This window comes from Panthera leo, chromosome E2 (assembly GCF_018350215.1).
Source record: "Panthera leo isolate Ple1 chromosome E2, P.leo_Ple1_pat1.1, whole genome shotgun sequence".
Lineage (NCBI taxonomy): Eukaryota > Metazoa > Chordata > Mammalia > Carnivora > Felidae > Panthera > Panthera leo.
In genome coordinates, this window is record NC_056693.1 from 13,625,422 (window position 1) to 13,640,251 (window position 14,830).

At 57.1% G+C, this 14,830-nt stretch overlaps 2 protein-coding genes across 3 annotated transcripts in view; both read right to left on the reverse strand.

The window, feature by feature from the left end:
* Positions 1-1,129: 1,129 nt before the first annotated feature.
* CCDC97 (coiled-coil domain containing 97) lies at positions 1,130-14,041 on the reverse strand. Its single transcript, XM_042919268.1, has 5 exons — positions 11,254-14,041; positions 7,665-8,120; positions 5,787-6,062; positions 5,218-5,347; positions 1,130-3,388 (listed from the first exon to the last, which is right to left on the reverse strand). Exons 1-5 carry the CDS (start codon positions 11,297-11,299, stop codon positions 3,268-3,270), a joined length of 1,029 nt encoding a protein of 342 aa, XP_042775202.1. The 5' UTR covers positions 11,300-14,041; the 3' UTR covers positions 1,130-3,267.
* A 103-nt stretch (positions 14,042-14,144) lies between these two features.
* The window catches only part of HNRNPUL1 (heterogeneous nuclear ribonucleoprotein U like 1), a 34,632-nt gene continuing 33,946 nt past the window's right edge, over positions 14,145-14,830 (reverse strand). For both annotated transcript variants that reach the window (XM_042920947.1, XM_042920948.1), the window contains exon 15: positions 14,145-14,715. In XM_042920947.1, coding sequence (XP_042776881.1) covers positions 14,599-14,715 — 117 coding nt within the window. In that variant the 3' untranslated portion in view covers positions 14,145-14,598. The remainder of the gene's footprint in view (positions 14,716-14,830) is intronic.

Below are 14,830 nucleotides of genomic sequence, written 5' to 3' on the forward strand. Positions count from 1 at the left end.
CTGCATTTTGTGCTGGTGTTTCCAGGGCAGGGGCGGGCACGGTGTGTCCCCAGGGAAGCCAACGGCATCCCTAGCGACACGCCCAGTGGCCTCTGCACTGAGTGGAGGCTGCGTCTGCGGTGTGTCCCCTTGCCGGCTGGTGCCACGCTGGCTCGGGCTGGCTGTGGCGGGCGGGCAGGGCAGGGGCTGTGGTGGGCACTGGACCCACGCCCGGACCTCGGTATAAATATCCCGGCTGCCGTCGGCTGTGTTTACTCGGCCCCAGCCCGGGGGCGGGGGTGGTGGCAGCCCGGCAGGTCCTGGGGGCGGGGGTGACCAGGCCACAGCGCAGACATTTCCTTCGGGCCAGACAGGCCACAGCCTTGCCTCCCCCTTTCTGGATGAGGGTGCAGCGGTGACCCTTCATCCTGGGCTCCCAGGGGCCACCAGTGACCCTCTGACCTGGACATCCCCACTGGGCTTCCCAGGGTCTGGGAGACAGAGAAGAGGGGCCAGCTGACAGGGGGTGAGGGGGCAGGCCAGGGACCACAGGGAGAGGGGGAAATGGGGCGGAGACTCCGGACGAATGGTCACACAGGCTAAGGGACCAGTGTATAGGGATGAGCAGGAGGGAGGTGAGAGGGGTGGCAGTGGCCCTGGGTAGGGCTGGCGGGGGGAAGAGTGTAGGGCTGACAAGCGAGGTGGGAGGTGATGGGAGATTCAGGCGGGCTGCCAGAGGCACAGAGGCAGAAGAGAAGGCAGAGGAGAGGAGAGAGAGAGGGAGAGGGGTGGCGGTGGGAGGGACAGGATGCGAGGGCAGGACACGCAGAAGGGTCAGATGGGGGTGCGGGTGGCAGCCGGCACAGCCCAGCCAGGAGGACAGACAGGAGACGGGGTGGGGGCCGGATGCCCACGGAGGGGCTCTCCCCCAGCGGGTCCTCCCTCCCTGACTCAGCCTCTCCGCCTGCCTCGACCGAGGGCTGGGGGGCGGAGGGACAGTCACCTCTGGCTCCTCAGGGTCCAGTGGCAGCTGCGGGGGCCGTGCCGGGGGTGTGTCTCCCACAGTCCCTCCTGACTGGCCCCACCTCTGTCTCAGCTGCAGACGCTCCCGCCTCCACCATCTGACTAACCCTAATTCTGACTCAACTGCTGTGGTCTCTCATCACTTTTTATTATGTAACAAATCTATGTATGGCAAAGTATATCACAAACAGCGTTAAGGATCAAATGACAGACTGATGAAAACTGCACACCTCACTCGGGGCTGCTCCCTGGCTTAGAGAAGTCCTCTGACTGTGGGCACACGCGCACACACACACACACACACACACACACACACACACACACGTGTACCCGAGGGACAAACGTCTTCCATCCTCTGGCTTTCAGGTTTTCCAAGGGCGAGTCTGGCCGGCCAATCGGGGGTCTTCTCTGGGAGCCAGGGCATTGCTACTGGCAGGACGTGAGGAGTAGGACCGCCGTGATGGTTCTGGTCCAGGTGCTGACTTACACACCATCGAGATGATTCCAAGCCCGTGTGCAGCATGGTGCCAAGCATGTGGGGAGGGCCCCAAAGCATTAAGCTGCCGGTATCACCCTCGACAGCTGTCTCTTCATGACCTTTCTGAGCAAGTCCGTGTGTCTGTCTGCTCCCAGTGGCCCTGACGGCTAACACACAGGCTAGAATGGTCTCTAGGACCTGTGAAGTTCTAGACCTGGCTTTTTGTCAGTGGCCGTGAGCCCTCGAGCAAGTAACATTCCCCTTCTGGCCCCCTCCCCTCACCTCACTTATGAAATGGAGCGGAGTCCCTAGTTCACGGGGTTGTTTGGAGAATTCCATGGGGCATCAGGCCCATCAGGCCTGGAATAGGACAGAACTGCTCAGTGACCGGAAGTTTCCTCGTTTAATGGTCTCTCTGTGTGAATGTCCCTCGGCCTCTAGGCTAGCTCTCACTTTCTGTGTCTGGCTCTAGTTCTGGCTGACCCAGAGGGCAGAGCTGAGGCCCAGGGGTCAAGGGCTGTGGTCCCGGGAGGCCTTGGGGGTCTCCCCCTTTCTCCGGGCCATATGCCTGAGGTGGTTTTGAGTGTCTTCAGGCCTGGCTATGGCAGGGTGTCACCATGCTGGCTCACAGGAGTGAAGGGTCCCCAGGCCCTATCTCTCTGACCTGTGTGGCCTGTACCCCCTTGCCAACAGCTGACCCCTTCTGTGTGTGTGTGTGTGTGTGTGTGTGTGTGTGTGTGTGTGTCTACTGAGGGAGCATGAACCGGGTATGGGGGCATGGGAAGGCAGGACGCCTGGGTTCCCACAGGCCAAGTGGCTGAGTCACCAAGAGGCCATCTGGCTCCCATTAGCCCAGGGCGGCGGGGGGCTCTGTGGGGCGGGCCCTGTGGCCGGCTGGGGGCAGGGATGCTGGGGCAGGCTGTGTGTGTGGGATGACTCAGGACCCATGATAACAGCCTGTGCGTATTTGGGGAGTGTAAACAGGAGAGGGAGAAGGAGGTGGAGGAAGTGAAGGAAGGGAAAATTGTGGCCAGGCAGAGAGGGGCTGGCCGGTGGGGCTGAAGGAGAGAGCCCCCCTCCCCACGCCCCTCCCTCCACACCCAAGCTCGCAGGCCCATGGCCCCAGTGCTGCCCCACACCCCCCTCCCAAGCCTGGGTCCTGAAGGAGAGGTGGGAGCTGGTAGCCTCCCTGGTGAGGCTCCTTCCTCAGCAGCCAGGCTGGGGTTTGGGGGGAGACGACACTGAAACCAGAGAGAGGCTGAGAGGCAGAGGGCAGAGGCAGGCGGCATGGAGGCTGATAGATGGGGGCGTGTGGGCAGGAAGCACCAGAGGCCCAGGGTGAAGTTGAAGGAGGCAAGAGCCCACCAGTACAGAGCTGGACAAGCAGGCGGGGCCCGGGGGCTCACGACCCCGCGCTGCGCTCCGGCACTGACCTGGCCGGCTCCAGCTACAAAGAGCCCCGCTGGCCTCCATCAGGGGGAGGATGTTCAGCCTGAGCCCGGTCGTGGGAACAGAGGCCAAGGCACACAGAGGGGAGAGAGAGAAGGCCAGAGAGGAAAAAGACAGTGACGCATAGAAGGAGGAAAGGAATGGAGAAAAAGCCAGTGAGAGAGACAGTGAGACAGACCTGGATCAGGGAAGGAGAGTGGGGGAAGGTAGGGAGCCCCGCACACAGAGGGGGCAGGGGCGGGGCCGGGACGGCACCAGAGCCAGCGAGGCTGGGGGTGTGGGGCGGCTGCCCTGCTGTCCCCTAGAGGAAGTCACGGGCAGGGTGGGCGGCGTGGCCGTCAGTCCCCATCCAGCTCTGGGCTGGGTGCCTCCTCGGGCTCCTCCGCGTCGAAGTACCTCTCCTCCTCATCCCGCGCCACGATGTCTAGGTTGTCAAAGTCGGGGTTGTCATCCACAGTGCTGTGGGGGGAGGGGCTGTCAGGGGCCAGCTCTGCCCCCTCCCACCCCAGCCTCCCTGCTTCTCACCCTCTGGAGGAGCCCGGGGGTGGAGGGGCCCTCCAAGATCCCAGGCCATAGGCGGCTATAAATCGGAGCTAACCCGGGGCGGGGAGGGGGGGGAGGTGCATGGAGTCTCTCAGGGCTTCAAATGAAGTCTTCCAAGCAGATTTTACATAAAAACTTCTGGTTTCTCTCAAAAAGCTGGAAGATGTGGTGACAGGCCAACTCACATTCCCTGGAGTGGTTCTCAACTAGGAAGCTTCTGCCCCTCAGGTGACATTTGGGGATAAAAGTGCAGACGTTTTGGTTGTCACACCTAGGGGGGCTCTCACTGGTGCCCAGGCACCGGACACCAGGGATGCTACTCGACACCCTGCTGCTCACAGGACAATGAGCACAAAGAATCATCTGGCCCGAGAAAGGTCAACAGTGCTGAGAAATGTCTGCCCTGGGCGCATGTGATCCTAAATTGTGAAGAAGACCCCTGGCTGTGCTCTGAGCTCTCCCGTGACCCCCACCATACTCCCTTGGGTGCAGGAAGCCCTGTCTGATCCGGCCCGCCACCTCTGAGGAGACCCGCCTGCTCCTCGCCCCTCGCGATCTGCTCTAGCCACCCCTGTCCCATTGCTGTTCCTCTGATCCGCCTCAGGGTCCTTGCACCGGCTATCTCCCCTGCCAGGAACACTCTGACCCCAGGTATTTATGTCGCTTACCCCTCACATCCTGCAAGTCTTTGCCGAAATGTCATCTGCTCAGAGAGCCTATGCTGGCCCCCTCATCACTACCTCCCACCCCTCTGCCCCTCGACCCTGCTTTAATTTTCTTCATGGCCCTGGCAGCACCAGATGCTAAATACTTCTTTTGCTTCCTCACTAAACTGGGTCCCCTTTCAGGGCACGGAACCCTCTTGTCAGCTTTGCTTGCTGCTTTATCCCCACAGTCTGGACACAGCAGGTGCTTAGCCCCACAGTGGTGGGGACCCACTGGCCCTGCTGCCCAGCAGCTGCCCTCCAGGGGAGAACAGGTGCCGGTCCCCGCTCGTCTCTATTCCTCAGGCCAGGCCCCATTTCCTCATGGGCACCCGGCTTTCTGAGGGCTCCCCGCGGCCTAGGCATTCTGCACCCCGCTCTGTGTGGGAACTCGGGCCGGGAGGCTCCACCCCAGCTGGAAGCACATCAGCCAGGCTCGCCTCTGGAGGTGGGGGGGTACCCTAGATCAGGCCATCGTGCGCCCCACAGCTGGTGAGGGTCGGCTTGCCGGGGCTGGGTCTGAAGCTGGGCATCGGCTGTCACACCCACAAGGCGAGACTGCTTCAGCTGTCAGAGCCTTTTATCTTTGACTCTGACCCTTCACTCTTCTGTGTTCTTTTCCCTGATGGCAAAATCCTTTCCAAAGCAGTGGCTGTGTGTCTCGCCCAGGGTTACAGTGTGGACATCAACAAGCAGCACCACAGCAGCGGCCACCGCAGGTCTCTCCCTGCCAGGGGTGATTTCCTGTAGCACCAGGGGGTCTGGGGGCCTGAAGCGGCGGTGCCCGGAGGACACCTGGGGGGGCTCGGGGTGGTGTCATCCTTCTAGATCACCGCTGCTCATCCGAATGGAAATATTTCAACGTCTTATCAAATTTGAGCTGTCAGCCTTGTTCAGTCCCTTCTTTAGGTGAGGGGACTGAGGCCCAGAGGTGGACGAAGCTCGTCCAAGGTCACCCACTGATCCCTGGTTGATCTGAAACCCTTATGCCTGGGCCGAGGGCTGTGGAGTGCCAGGCTTGGGGAGGGGGGCACGAATCACCTGTAGTCAAAGTCCCCGTCCTTGCCGTCCAGGAAGTGCTGGTGCATCCGGCTGGTGAACTCTTCCCGCAGGATCAGCCTCTCTTCCAAGTCAGGGACCCAGGCCTCTGAGTCTTTGCCGGGGCTCGGGTCTGTGGGGGCAGACACCCTCAGTGGGGGGATGGGACGGGTGCCCTTGGGTACGTGCTGAACACACACCCACAAAGAGCTGCTTCCTCTGTGCTGGTGGCACCGGGAACGCGGTGGTGACCAAGACAGCCCCGGTCCTGCCCTCCTGGGGCACACACTGAACACAGGAGGACAATATAGCACTCTGGAGACTGTAGAGCTGGGTCAGGACCTGCTACCTGAAGGGTGGGGAAGGGAAGGCATTCTTGGCAGAGGGAACAACATGAGTAATGGCCTGGAGGTGAGTGATGACTCCTTGGTGCCTTTGAGGAGCAGGGGGGCGGGGGGCAGAGATGCTGGAGAGGCTGGGAGAGCCTGGGCACTCGGGGCAAGCAGGGGAGGGGGTCTGACCTTGCAGGTCGGGGGGCCCCAGCCTCGGGCCTCCCCGGTACTGGCCCTCACCTTCCTCATCGCTGTCCTCCTCCTCCTCCTCCTCCTCCAGGCAGGCCTCCTCCTCCTCCTGCTGTCGGAGCAGCCGTTGCTGCAGCTCCCGCTCCTCGCAGGACTGGAGCAGCAGGTCAGAGAGCGGGCAGGCGGTGCCGGGGGCGCCGGGCTCAGGCAGCCGGTGGGCTGGGGCGCGGGCACTGAGCTCCTCCTGGGTTAGGTACTGCCCAATGTACTGCTCGTACAGCAGCGGGGCCCGGAACCGCATCTGCTCGTCACTGAAGTACTCGCCACCTGCACGGAGACAGAGGGGTCTGCGCGTGAGGCTGGGGCCCGGGTGCGGGGTGAGCACGTCTGAGCACATGTGTCCATAATCGGGCTTGTAGGAAGCCGTGGACGCGTGAGTGCAAGCATGTGCATGCACGTTCTGACACGCAGGAAAATCTGCCGAGGCCCGAGGTCACGTGGCCACAAGTACTCACGCATGCGTCTGAGCATGCGCATAAGCAGGCCGGTATGTGCATGTGTCCTTGCACGTGTAAGCATGTGTGTGCAATCAGGCCATGTACATCCTGGCCCCCAAGGCACCGGTGGTCCGGGGCCTGTGCACCACTATGCCTGGGCAGAGTGCACACACACCTGCCCGTGGGTGTGTGTGCAGGGTCACACGGGTGTACGTGCCCTCCTGCAGGTGCCAGGAGTGTGGCTGGGAGTGGGTGTGCGGGGCTCCACAGGCAGGGGTCCCGCACACAGAAGCCAGGATGTAGGTTATGTGTACCTGTCTGTGAGCACAGCAGGATGTGCCAGAGGTGGGCGTCCCGGTGGTCTTCCAGACCCCGGCTCTCACCTGTTCCCAGAGTGCTCCTCTCTGCAGCCACCCCTCAGGTATGCTTGGCTTCCCCACCACCCCAAACCCGGGACCTTCGCATCTCTCCTGGCTGCCTGTTCCTGCAGGGGTGGCTCTGTCCCTCAGGAAACAGTTAAACCTGCTGGGTCCTTCCAACCCACCAGTCCCAGCCCTGCTTTCAGAGCCCAGGGTGAGAATGTGCCCAGAACCCTGGCCTCTGCAGCACTGGGGTCTGTGGCTATCCCTCTCTCTTACCCCATCTCCCTGTTTCTGGGATCTCCCACCATACTGTTTCTCTCCCTCTCCCTGGCTCTGTCAGCCTCTTTCCCTGGGTCTGTTTCTGCTTCTCTGCCTCTATCCACCAGTCTCTCTTGGGCTCTGTGCCTGTCACCTCACCATTCATCCGTTCCGCCTCCCCCCGCCCCCTCCCCCGATCTCTAGCTGCACTCCCTGCCTGTCACTGCGCCCCACCCTCTCCATCTCCCTCGCTCTACGGCCTATGACCTCGCTCTTCTCCCTAACCAGAATCTTCACTCACTCTCCGCTTCATTTAGTTTCATCTTTCAACTTTAGTTCTGGTGTCTTTGGTCACAAAGATGCTTATAATTATGCCGTGGTCAAAACGGTCTCAGTGTTTTTCTTCGTGCCATCCACATGTGTGCCTTGTCTAAGCGGGCCTTTGTGTCCCCAGGGTCACAGACATACTCCCCTAGGTTTCCTCAGCACCTCTGTGTATGGTGTGAGGTAGGGATTACATTTTCCTGAGGGATGACCACTTACCACAGTGCAAGGTACTGTGTCCTCGGCCCACTGATCTGAAACGGCACTTGTGTCTTTACTAAATTCTGACCCTTCTCACTGCCTGTCCCATTCTCTTCCCATTTGTACTGATCTTCCTCATTGCTTCATGTTTCTATTTCAAGCTCCCTGTGTCCCTGTCTCAAAACTTGTCTCCCAGGACCTCTGTCTGTTGTCTCTACTCTTGCATCCTTGTTTCTTGCTTCCTCTGCTTCAGTCTCCCCTCCTGCCCGGCCCACCTGGCCCCACACCTTGGATGAGCTCACGCAGGGCAGCGTAGCGCCGGTTACGCAGGCGGGTGCGCAGGGTGCGGGGTCGGGCGCTGCCCTGCCGGGCCACCTCGGCACAGTAGAAGTCTGCCCGATGGTCACCGCGCAAGTGGCCAAAGCAGGCCAGGTGCTCCTCACGGAGGCTCGTGCGGAAGCGCTCCAGGAACACCAGCGGCTTCTCATGGTACAGCTGGCCCAGGATGGCCACCTTCTCCTGCTCGGTCAGGTCAGGCTCGCCCTGCTGCTGGCTGCACACGGGCAGGCGGCTGGCGGCCACGGCACGCAGCATGGCACTCACCGCCGCATCCTCAACCCCAGGGGGGCCACCATTCGGGGCCTCTGGTGCTCCCTCTGCTGCTTTCACCTTGTCCTGGGGTCTGGGTGGGACAGGCGTCCAGCTCAGCTCCCCCCAGTGCCCAGTACTGGGCTCTGTGCAGCCTGTGGGGAGAGGGGAGATTTGTCAGTCCCGGGATGGGAAGGGAGGGGGCGGGGGAGGGGGGTGGGTGGAAAGGCCTAGATGCTCAGCCACTCATTTCACATTTACTGAGCACCTACTATATTCCGGGCACTGTTCAAGGTCCTAGAGATGCCACAGTAAGCACAAAGTTGACATTTTAGTGGGGGACACAGACAATGAGAAATATGATTACTGAAAACATGTGACATGTTAGCAAACGTAGTCTGTCGGGTGGTTCCAAGGACTATGGAGAAAAATAAAGAGGAAAGGCAGAAGGACTGGGGTTAGTGGGGGGCAGTCTACAATTTCAAATGGGGCAGAGAAGAACTTGCCAAAGAAGTGACATTTCAGTAGAGTCCTGAGGTGGTGAGGGACTGAGCTATGACAGTTTTGGAGGAAGAGAGTTCCAGGGAGTGGGAACAGCCAGTGCAAAGGCCCTGAGGCACAAGTGAGCTTGGTGTGTTTACTTGGTCCTATACCACATTTATTGACTCACTCAATTCTTTGCCTTTTCACTTATTCACAAAATCACTAACACATGCACTAACTTGTTCACTCACTCCCCATCTCCTACTCATTCACACGTTGATCCAAAGACAATATGGGCGCTGGTAACAGGAAAGCTGAACTCTAGGCAAATCTTGTCGAGAGCTGTTTCTCAAAAGTTGTGGGACTGGAGCAAGGCTGAGCAAGCAGGAAATAAGACAAGACAGAAAATAGAGGCAACGCCTTTGGGCAGCTTGGCTGGTACAGGGAAGCGGGGGTGAGGGTTTACAGGTACAATGGGCTTCAGGGAGGGCTTTAATCATTGAGACCAGAGAAGACTGAGCCGGACCAATCTTGCAGGGGATGTGCAGGAGGGGATGGGGCAGGGGTTGGAAAGATGCTCTGGGGGCTGAGTAGGCAAGCCACGGGGCTGAAGACCTGAGAGGTGGGGTCTCATCTAGTTCAGGTCCAGGGTTCTGGTGTGGGGCTTGGTCAAACTGTCCCTGAGACAGAGTCATGGAGGAGGAACAGGTCTTGGGATATGGAACGTATCATGGGCACAGGGGACATCCAAGGGGAGACATCTAAGAGACTGCTAGAGGCTTCTCACAAGAAAAGTGCAGGGCTGGGGTCAGAGTTGTGAAGTCCATGGAGTCAAGACAAAACTAAAGCCAGAGGAAATGAGAGGTCATGGGGAGGGCATGGGAGTGTGTGAGGGCAAGAGAAGAGGGGGCTAGAAAGAGGCCTGACTCGGGAAGAGGACGTGCCCGTGAAGGAGACCATGACAGGCTACAAAAGGGGCCCCCGAAAGACAGCTGCGCCTTAATTCCTGGAGGCTGTGTTACTGCGTTTGGCCAAAAAAATGGGTCTCCAAAGGTGCGATGAAGTTAAGGCTCTTGGGACTGGGAGATTATCTTCGACTGGGGCCTAAATGCCACAATGAGTGTCTGTAAGACAGAGTCCGAGAGGGAGCCCGGACATTTGCAAAGAAGGGCCACGTGAAGACGGATAGAGGCAGACGCCTGAGTGATGTAGCCAGAAGCCAAAGAACGCCAGGAGCCATTAGAAGCTGGAAGAACCCCCGAGGGAGCCCTCCACGGTCCTGCTAACACCTTGATTTCTGCCTAGTGGTACCAATTTCAGGCCTCTGGCCTTCAAAACTGAGAGAATACATTTCTGTTGTTTTTAGCCCCCGAGCTTGTGGTCACTTGCTGCAGAGGCCATAGAAAACTGACAGAGGCTGAGCAGGAGGAGCCTGAGAGAAGGGAAGGAAATGGGAAAGAGCGGTGTCACCGAAACCGAGGGACAAGGTTCAAGAGCGATGGAGGAGTCAATGGCATTGAATTGTCCGAGCAGTCCAGTAGGAAAAGCCCTAAATGGGGTGACTCCGTTGAAGTACTCGGGGGAGGTCACTGGTGGCCTTGATCAGAGCAGTTTCTGAAGGTGAAAGCCAGATGGCAAGTGGATGGGAGGTAAGGAAATGGGAGACAGGTGTGGAGGACTCTTTGGAGAAGATACATGGTATCTGGAAGGCACATGGGATCAAAGGATAGACTTTAGGTTAAAACATTTTTTATTACGGAAAATTTCCAACATGCACAGATGTAGAGAAGACAACCAAAGTCCCCCCTCCCCCCACCCCACATGGCCATCATCTAGCTTCAACAGTTACCAATTCTTGGCCAGTGATGCTTCAGCCAACTTCCCAACCGCTCCTCGCCCCATCTGGGATGACTCGGAAATAGCGGGATGAAAATTTAAGATGAGCAAAATGAAAGCATTTTTATTTTTTTTAATGTTTATTTATTTGTTCTGAGAGAGAGAGATTGAAAGAGCGTGAAAGCGGGAGGGGGCAGAGACAAGAGGGAGAGAGAGAGAATCCTAAGCAGGCTCCGCACAGTCAGCTCAGAGCCCAACGTGGGGGGAGGGGGCTGCATCTCACAAAGCCTGAGATCACAACCTGAGCAGAAATCAAGAGTTGGAGGCTTAACCCACTAAGCAACACAGGTGCCCCCAAACTAAAGCATTTTAGATACGGAGGGGAAGGCATCAGAAGAATAAAGAGATTGAAAATGCAAAGGAAAGGGGGCGGCGGGGGGGGGGGAGGCAGCACAGAAATGGATTAAGGACCTGAGGCGGCAGATGGAACTGCGGACTTTGGGGGAAGGGGAATGAGAATGAAATGGGGAAGCTGTTTAAGTCTCGAATAAGCAAGACTTTGCATGGGACAGGAGGAGGGTGACCCTGGGGACAAGGAAAGGGTCAGTGTGACTTAGGGAAGGAGGTCATTTGAAAGGCAGGGTTGACTGGGACACTGGGACTTAGCCGGGACAGGGGACAGGTTTATGTTGACCTAAGAGTTAGCCTGGTAAGGAACCGGGCTAGCTTGGCACATGGAAACGGCTGGACTGGAACTTGAAAGAGGTTAATTTCAGGGGAGGGGATGGGGAAAAGCACTGCAGCTCGCAACAAGGGACGCATTAATCTGGACTAAGTGGCCACGCGGACTGGTAAACCCGAGAGCAGGTGTCCCCCTATAAAGAGTCCTCCTGCGAGCTCACGGGGAATCATTTCCCAGTGACACCATAGCCCCACCCTCCCGCCTCCTCCGAGTGGCCAGGACCTCACCTTCATCGGGTTCCCTCGCCGCCGCCGTGGTCGCCACGGTCTCCATCCTGATTCTCTATTACTTGTTAACCGCCGCGGCAGGCCCCGCACGCCAATTCTGGTCCCAAGTCCTCAGCGGCCACTTCCGGCCGAGCACACTCCTGGGTCCCGGTGCTCCGCCGAGTCCGAAACAACAGTTCCGGGCTGAAGGCGAACCTTCCTTTGCGCACGCGCGCCTCCCCCAGGTCCCGCCTCCTCGCAGCCAGGAAGGTTAAGGGCGCTGGAGTCAGGGGAGTCTCTTCCACTCTTCCTCTCCCACCCCTATCTGACCTGCTGCAGAATTGCACTGTCTGGAGGGATCTGAACCACTGTTCACTGCTCGAACTTCAAAGTCTGGCATGCTTACTTTTTGGATGGATAGTTGAATGGCCACCTTCCAGAGCCTCTTGAGGGTTTATGGTCTGGCTTTGACTCCAATCCATCCCCTTTGTGTCCTTCACCACCTCAAAGAATAACTAAGCTTGTCTCTTGCTTCTGGCATCACAGCCAGTCCCTGGCTAGCAGGAGATGGGCGGTGAGATCAGACAGAGCTTCCCACTGTGTTCCCAGGACCTTGGGAATTTGCAGATGTGGAGTGGGGACAACCTTGGTCCTGATCTGCTTGAGGTGTTGGGTAGGGACTCCTATTCAAGTGTGAGTTACCAACAAAGTAGGCAGACACCACGCAAGTGACTACCCTGAGTGGCCAGGGATCTTATGGGGTTGCCTACCCCAGCCTGGAGGGTCAGGGAAGGCATCCTTCCAGGAAGAGACACCCAAGCTGAGACCTGAACGATGAGCAGGACTTAAAACCACCGATCTAAAGTTCAGAGGAACAGCAAAAGATGAAGCCAGAGAGGTCACCAGGAGCCAGGCACACGGGTGGGGGTGGGGGGCTCATAAGCTGCACTAAGTAGCTTGAGCTCCTTTATCCTTCAGGTAGCAGGCAGGAGGGCATCAGGGTAAAGGACTAGAGGTAAGGGGGATCTGTGAGGAGGCTGGTGCAATGATCCAGACACTGTGGACAGGAGCAGGGGAATAACTTCCCATTGGCATTGCCAGGATAAGGGATCTGGAGGCCCATTTGCTACACGGCAGATGGGTGGAGACTACACTTAAGAGATTACCCAGAGAGGTCGGCAGAGGGTGCTGTTGCCCTACATGTGGACCTGCAAGGAAGGGGATTTCCCAGATGGGGGCCAAGGCCCTTCCTTCTGCTCTCCGGAATAGGCGGAGTGGGGGTAGGGGTACTGTAGGGTCCCTTTTAGCCCAACTAGCCACCAATCTTGGCTCCATCTCACATTCTAATGCCCCAGCCCCAATCTCAAAGCTGGTCAGCCTTCCTCCTGCCTTTTTGCAGCCTGTGTCCTATTCACAAGGCTCTGAGGTACTATAAGGGAAGGGGCTGAACTGGCCACTCCTGTGCCCCAGGACTGTCCCTCACAAGGGGCCAGGAATACCACATGTCCAGAGGGGATAAAGGAATGACTCCAGTTGTTGGGAAAGGAGGATACTAGGCCACAGAAATGCAATCAGAGTCTTTTACCCTGGCTATTTTTAAAATTGTTCTCTTGTCCAGCTCCCCTCACCAAACTCTCCACCTCCGGCTTTCACAGCTGACCACTTGGTGCTGTCACCATTGAGAAAGTCTGTGTTACCTCTGGACTGGGAGACCCATGAGAGTAGGGCTCAGGACTGCCTTGACCATGCTATATCCTCAGCACTGTCCAGAAAGAGTGAGGCACAGAGTGGGCACCGTGGAATTCCCACCGGCCTGGATCCAGAAGCACAGGCAGGAACGGTCCTAAGTCTAGCACCCAAGGCCAGGGCTGACATGTCTGGGGAGTCACACCCAGTGATGACTCCCAACAGTCTACCCCTGGTCTCCATCCCATCAGCCCTACCTCATCCTCTGCCTAGGGACCTGCCATGCCTTCTACTCACAAATTCATGGAGAGATTTGGGACTGTCTGGTGTGAGAGGATCAGAAAAGAGCGGGGACCAGAGAACTACTTTAAAACTGAGTGCCCCAGTTTTAAGGGGGCATTCCCAGCACCAAAAATGGGGCCCAGCACATGAATCCCTCAATACGTGTTTAATAGATGAGCAAATAATGTCCCCCTGAAAAGGCCCCACCCCAATTAAAGGCCAACTGCAGTAACACTTCAGGGTTTCAACCCTGCTTCCTTCCTGCTAGGAGGTGCCATGTCATTTATTGAAAGAAAACAAAACAAAGCAAACACATTTCTTAATAAGTGCAGTTTGTTAAAATCCTGTTAAAACATATGGGTCAAGGGGAAGTAAAAATAATCAGAGGATCATTGTAGGAAAAACCTTTAGGTCTGGCACCTGGGAGACCTCTGGAGAGGAGGCAGTGGGAGAAATTTCATGTTCTGAAGGGAAGGAGCCCCCCAACCTCCCCTTCTTCCCTCTCACCCGCTTAATCCCACCAGAAACTACCAAGACGCCCGGAATAAAAGGTTTCAAGTTCAATAGTCACACTCTCTCCAAATACAAAAAGCAGTTACAATTCAACTCAACACAGAAGCTTGTGTGCAAAGTTACGGGAAACTGAGACATCGTATAAAAAGTTAGGTTAAAGATGATTCTATAGTTTTGTTTTGTGTGTTCTGTTTTGAGGGTGTGGCTCTTCCTCAGTCACCTGAACTCAGCAAAGAAATGGTTATCCTGATGAAGTATCGACAGCCACAGTAAAAACAGAGAAATTCTAAAAATTAAAAAAAAAAAAAAAAAAAAAGCATAATTACCAAAAAAAAATCTGTCACTGCTTCCTCCCTCCGCATTTTACTTTTTAAACTTGTGGTTTTTTTTTTTTTTTAAGTTTGTTTTTTTTTTTTTTTTTTTTTTTTTTCCTTAAATCCTGAAAAGTAGACAGTAAAACAGCTCCTGGAAGAATTTACAACCAACTGCATGAGGGTGTGGGAAACTGAGGGGGCTGGAGCAGGACTGGGACAGATGGGCAGAAGGGGCCCTCCCTCAGCCACTGCAGCCTCACTGTTTGACCAAGGGGCGGGGGGGGGGGGGGGTCTTCAGTCAAAAAGGAGGAGGGGAGGAGGAAGAAGAGGAGAAGGGGAGGAAGAAGGGGACAAACAGAAAATAAAAGGTCACTGTTGCCTGTTTGAATCCAGAGAAAAATGCCCGGCCCTGTGTTGGGGAAGAAGCCCCTCAGAGGGGAGGCAGTGGGCTGAAAGGAGGCAGCCCTGGGATGACCCGTCCCCCAGCACCACAGGACCCAGTGGGGGTAGACGAGGGGGCCGAGGTGGGCGCTGGTGGAGGAAGCCGGCAGGGGCCTCCTGAGCACACCGGCTACTGTGTGCTTGTGCCTCCCTGTGTGTTCCCGGAGTAGCTCCCGTAGTCGTAGTTCCCGTAGTATGGTGGCCACTGGCCCTGGTTCTGATAGTACTGGTTCCACTGCTGGGCATACTGGAGAGAGAGACCAAGAGCACCAGGTTGTCCTTACCCAGACCCACATTTGGCTCCTGCCTTGACCCTACTCCCACCCAGGGCAGAGATGGGTCCCCTGATAGAGAAATCAAGG